The sequence below is a fragment of the Amborella trichopoda genome, chromosome 2 (genome assembly GCF_054954075.1).
Source record: "Amborella trichopoda isolate Santa Cruz 75 chromosome 2, AtrichopodaSantaCruz75HAP2 v2.0, whole genome shotgun sequence".
NCBI classification, from domain to species: Eukaryota; Viridiplantae; Streptophyta; class Magnoliopsida; order Amborellales; family Amborellaceae; genus Amborella; species Amborella trichopoda.
Genome location: NC_142337.1, coordinates 36,238,919 through 36,244,918, shown reverse-complemented (window position 1 = coordinate 36,244,918; position 6,000 = coordinate 36,238,919). Strand labels below are relative to the sequence as shown.

The following is a 6,000-nucleotide window of genomic DNA, read 5'->3' as shown; positions in this document are numbered from 1 at the left end:
AAAGTTTGTTGTTTAAATAAATCTTTATATGGCCTGAAGCAAGCATCAAGAAATTGGTTTGCTAAGTTCCTTTGCTTTACACAAAATTGGATACTATTCAGCATGATTTCAGGGTCCCACTCTGTGTTTATTCTTGTATATGTCAATGATATTATAATCACCGGTAATGATGTTGATTCTATTGAGACTATTAAGCAATATTTACATAGTAAGTTTCATATCAAAGAACTTGGTCCCCTAAAATATTTACTAGGGATTGAAGAAGCTCATTCACTTAAGGGTATTTATCTCAGATAGAGAAAACATACTTTAGATATACTTGACAAAGTAGGACTTCTTGGAGCACGCCCTAGTCACTTACCAATGGAACAACATTTAAAACTTAACAATTCAAACGGTGAATTGCCTGACAATCCTTCTCCATATCGTCGACTTGTGGGCAAGCTCATTTATCTGACGATAACAAGGTCAAATATTGTGTTTTCAGCTCACATTCTCCGTCAAATCATGAAACACCCCTCTCAAACCGTACATGGATGCTGCCCTCAAATTACTTATATATCTCAAAGGTAGTCTTGGCCAAGGTATTCTATTATCTGCTTTCAGCTCACTTCATGTCACAACTTATTGTGATTCTGATTGGGCCAGTTGTCCGATGACTCGTAAGTCTACTACGGGATACTGCACTTTCCTCGGCACCTTTCCAATTTCTTGGAAAACCAAGAAACAAAGCATAGTTTCACGTACATCTGCAGAGGCCGAGTTAGGTCCATGGCATCAGTTTCTTGTGAGCTTCAATAGCTCAATTTTTTACTTCAAGATCTTGGCATTTCTCATAATGAGCTTTTGACTCTTTATTGTGACAACCAAACGGCCCTTCATATTGCGGCTAATCCAGTCCATCATTAATGCATCAAGCACATAGAATTGGACTGCCATCTTGTATGAGAAAAGCTTCAACAAGGACTTATTCAACCATGTTTTGTTGGTTCTTCACACCAGGTAGCTGATATCTTTACTGAGGCGTTGGGTCGAGAAAATTTCAGATTCCTACTTGTCAAATTGGGCATTAAGAACCTCCACGCTCCAACTTGAGGGGAGTATTAGACTTAGTCAAAAGTCAATTTTATCTTTCCAAATTTACCTACCAAATTCATGGAGAAAATCGTATATTTTATTTCTCTAGATTTATCTCTCAAATTTATGGAGAAAGTAATGTAACTTCTCTATATATATTTATGTATTTCCCTCCAATTGATACGTAGAAAATACATTTATTCTTCTCAAAACAAATATTTCTTATCAATTTAAATTTTTTTAGGTCCTCCTATATCTTCTATAATCTCCCATTTAATCTTTCTTATTTTTTATTTTAAATATTTTTTTATATCACGCGTTTGAGTTGAACAAGATGGGTAACATGGCATGGATTTGTGGAGTGGACAATCTAACCCCACCAATCTGGGTTTCGAGACATTGTCAATTTTTTCTCAGAACTACATATATAAGGTAGCCTTGTCCATCATTAACGCATAAAGCACATAGAATTGGACTGCCATCTTGTATGAGAAAAGCTTCAACAAGGACTTATTCAACCATGTTTTGTTGGTTCTTCACACCAGGTGGCTGATATCTTTACCGAGGCGTTGGGTCGAGAAAATTTCAGATTCCTTCTTATCAAATTGGGCATTAAGAACCTCCACGCTCCAACTTGAGGGGAGTATTAGACTTAGTCAAAAGTCAATTTTATCTTTCCAAATTTACCTACCAAATTCATGGAGAAAATCGTATATTTTATTTCTCTAGATTTATCTCTCAAATTTATGGAGAAAATAATGTAACTTCTCTATATATATTTATGTATTTCCCTCCAATTGATACATAGAAAATACATTTATTCTTCTCAAAACAAATATTTCTTATCAATTTAAATTTTTTTAGGTCCCCCTATATCTTCTATAATCTCCCATTTAATCTTTCTTATTTTTTATTTTAAATATTTTTTTATATCACGCGTTTGAGTTGAACAAGATGGGTAATATGGCATGGATTTGTGGAGTGGACAATCTAACCCCACCAATCTGGGTTTCGACACATTGTCAATTTTTTCTCAGAACTACATATATAAGGTAGCCTTGTCCAAATTTTAGAATTGCTCTCTCTGACGTATAATATATGGTAGCCTTGTCCAAATTTTAGAATAGCTTTCTCTGTCGTATAATGAGCAAATAAGAATGTACTTATTATACTACGCAATGCTATGGTTCATTACAGGGCATTAATTGTCTATTATTATTGCTCGAAGCAAAAGGGCATCAATAGTACAACGTGACTAAAACTCATCGTTCTTACTGGGAACTGACGACTGATACCTCAGTTCATCATCATTATTAGAGACTTTAATTCGTTTTTTTGGGGTTGAATTTTTATGATAAATTGTCACATTTTTTTATGCTAGTTTGCCTATCTAACACGAAGCTCGTCATTTATTAGGGTTGGGACCGAGATGACCAGCAAGGAACCCGCCAAGGCGGAGTTGGCCCTTACCCTGATTGCGTACCATGATACTCCTGTTGTCCCGCTGTATGATGCTCACAGTGTGCACCGGGGCAATTTCCTTTTGAGAACAGGGTAACTTTCATCAAAGCACGCCGCGTGACACAAAAGGATATAAAACAAGGGACTTCATATAATGCAACAATGCAAAGGCATTCTCATTCACACATCTACGGTACCAGGGGGAGGAAATGAGCGAGAGAGAGTAGAGATCAGAGAGCGAGAGGGAAAGGCCCTTCTTCCTTTTCTCATTCCTATTGTTATTTAGAGAGAGAGAGAGAGAGTGGCCCTTCCTTTTACTTGTTGTCATTGTCATTCTCATTAGAGAGACTGAGGCCATTAAAGAGACCGAGGCCTCTGCGCCTGAGTTGTTTGTTGTAATACTTCGTTGAGGGGCGCCATTCCCTCATTCCAAATATTCTGCTAAGTTTGCAATTTGTATGTTAAGAAGTTATATATTAGAAGAAGAATTAGAAGAAGAGATGGCAAATGAGACAGAGGAGGACAGAGGGCCGCTGCTTCCTAGAGATGCAGAGATGAGGAGGGCGGCAGAGGAGCTTGCATGTGAGGTTTCCCAGAGGGGTATTGATTGCGAGGACAGGGCTCGCTTCGATAAGGCCTTGAACCCTGCTTTTGCCTTCCTCTTTGATGCCCCTGACCCTAACTCTGACGCTGCCATTGCCTCTCGCTACTACTCTTGGCTCAAGAAGACCTACCAATGTCGGTCTGGGGAGGTTTCCATGGATGATCATGAGGAAGAAGGACAAGAAGAAGAACTGGAAGAGGAAGAAGGAGAAGAAGAAGAAGAAGAACTGGAAGAGGAAGGAGAAGAACTGGAAGAGGAACAAGGAGAAGAGGCAGAAGAAGAAGATAATGCATCTCCATCTCCTGCAGCTGAATCAGGTATTTCTCCTGCTTCTCATCTGAAGCTTATTTCTCTTTCAATTTTGATATTGATGTGTTACACATGCCTTAGTTATATTCTCCGTCACCTTTAACTCTTCCTTGACAACATAAGTCTTTTCTCAGATTTCAGTGTTCCATTGGGCGCCTTTTAGTTTGTATTTTTTCTGTATATCCTTATTTCATAATTGGCACTTTTCTAAATTCTTTTGATAATTAACATTTTTGCTTTAAAGGTTGAGTTTTTATGGCTTTATGTCATTAGATGCAATTGCAATACATGTTTGGGCTTATTATATCAGAATTTATGGGGGTGTTTTTTTATCTGACAACTTGGTAATGAGGTTGTTGCACCACCAATTATGAAGTAATGTGAGAAGATTGTTGAACTGTTATGGTGGTTCTATGATTTTTTGGAAAGATGAAAACCTTATCTATCTGGCTTTTAGAGTTTGGATTAAATATCAACGCCTCTTTGTATTTCTGTTGAAGTTAAGAAGGAAATACTGACCCTGATGATCTTTTACGGAGCTGACTAGTAAAAGTTGTCTCCTATTACTGCACACAAGAAAGAACATATTTTCATTTGCAAAGGACCAAATTTGTAATGTTAATAGTCAATCCTTCTACCCTCCTGCTGGTCTTGATGATATTGAAGAATGTACCGCCTCAACTGAGATAAAGTCATGTAATATTGTGCTTAAGCATTCTGGTCCTCGGGACATTGTAGTGAAGGAGACGTTTGTTTGATCTAAAAGGCATCAATGTACACATCGTGGGTTTCTTTTGGCTAACATCTGCTGCCCTTGCAGTGCCATCATTTCAAATTCATACCCTTTTTGATCATTTCAATTTTCAGATTCATAGCATGGGAAACAATGAATCCAGGGAGGAAGGGTGGGAAGTAGACACTTCGTAAGCTCCTAATTTCCTTTTTTGTTAAAAAAGCTTTTCAGATTTAGTTTGGTGTCTTAATATAAGTTCTTGTTGCCCCCATGTCAATAATAGGATACAATCATTTTGTCGGAGCATCCTTCCACTAAGATTGTCTCTTTAAAGTGACAAAGTGAGATAACCAAAGGAATGCAATGAATTAATGATTTCTATGCCATAATTTTGATCATTGAGACCCGAAGCGGTGTCATCACAAAGTTAGAACTTGAGAAGATGCTTTAGAATCGTAAGGTTTTAAAATTAGCCTGGCTAAGACAGAGTATATGGAATGCAAGTTTAGCAATAATAGGAGTAGAGATGAGGAAGTATTCAATAAGATTGACGGCCAAAAAATACCAAAAAGAACGCACTTTCATATCTTGGGTTGATAATCCAAAAAAATGGAGAGATTGAGGAAGATGTCGCATATAGAATTAGAGTTGGGTGGGCGAAGTGGAGATATGCAACTTGACTTTTATGTGATTTTCGCACGCCAATGAAGCTGAAGGAGAAGTTCTATAGGATAGCTGTGGGAACAACTTTGCTTTATGGGGTGGAATATTGGGCGGTCAAGAAACAACATACTCATAGGATGATTGTAGCTCAGATGAGGATGTTGAGATAGATGTGTGGCAGGACAAGAAGGGATAGAATTCAAAATGAATACATTCGAGAGAACTTAGTTGTGACTCCAATAGACAATAATATGAGAGAAACTAAACAAAGGTAGGCCAGCTATTGCAGCGCAGACCCAGTACAACACCTGTTTGGAAGTGTGAGATAGTTCAAGTGGAGGGTTAAAAAATGGAAGGGGTAGGTTCAAAAGGATAAGGTTGAAAGCAGTAAGAAAAAATATGGGGACTTATGGCCTCACTAAAGGTATGACCTTTGATAGAGTAGAATGACAGACCAAGATTCGTGTAGCCGCCCCAAATAATTAGGAAAAGGCTATAATGATGATGAGCTTGATTATATCTTTGGAATTAGTAACTTGATCCTAAGAATGCTTGAACCATTGTATGGAAAAGCAGCAAGGCTTGGCATGATAAGTTTGGCATTGCTTGGCATTAAGTCTAAGCAGAGAACTCCCTTGTACTATTATATAGCACAAAATTTGGAGTTGATAATGAAGTTTGGGTTAATGTTGTATGTGGAGCTGTTTTGATAAAGTTTTCTTAACAAAATGTATCATTTGAGTTGGGCCATAATACTGTTAGAATCATCCCCATAAAAATGTGATTAGTCAAAGCACCTTTGTTTACCTTTAAGCCCCAAAACATGCAAATTTGGGATTGTGTTACTCTTCTCTCAGAAGTCACTCCCTAAATTAAGACTTAATGTTAAATCCCATGCAACGTAGCCGTAGTCCTGTACAAGTTATAATTTGATGCTCAGGGAATTGGTGTTAATAATTCTTGTGATGTACAATGATGTGCTGCAAGATGCATGTAAAACTAACTTTTCATTAAGGTCATCATGGATGGAGTAAGTAAGTTATGATGGAGGATCAACTAAGCACTTACGTAAAGTATGTGTATTAGAATATATGACAAGAAATGCTCAGGCAAGGCTATGTACAAATAATGGCATGATTGTGAAACAATAAAA

The 6,000-nt window shown here is 37.5% G+C and overlaps 1 protein-coding gene across 4 annotated transcripts in view; it reads left to right on the top strand.

Annotated features, from left to right (window-relative positions):
• Positions 1-2,497: 2,497 nt before the first annotated feature.
• LOC18421386 (uncharacterized) overlaps positions 2,498-6,000 on the top strand; it is a 43,997-nt gene continuing 40,494 nt past the window's right edge. For all 4 annotated transcript variants that reach the window (XR_002282364.2, XR_002282360.2, XR_002282365.2 and 1 more), the window contains exon 1: positions 2,498-3,459. Coding sequence is in view for 1 of the 4 variants with exons in the window: in XM_011630676.3 (XP_011628978.2) it covers positions 2,997-3,459 (463 nt within the window). In the remaining 3 variants the exon portion in view is untranslated. The remainder of the gene's footprint in view (positions 3,460-6,000) is intronic.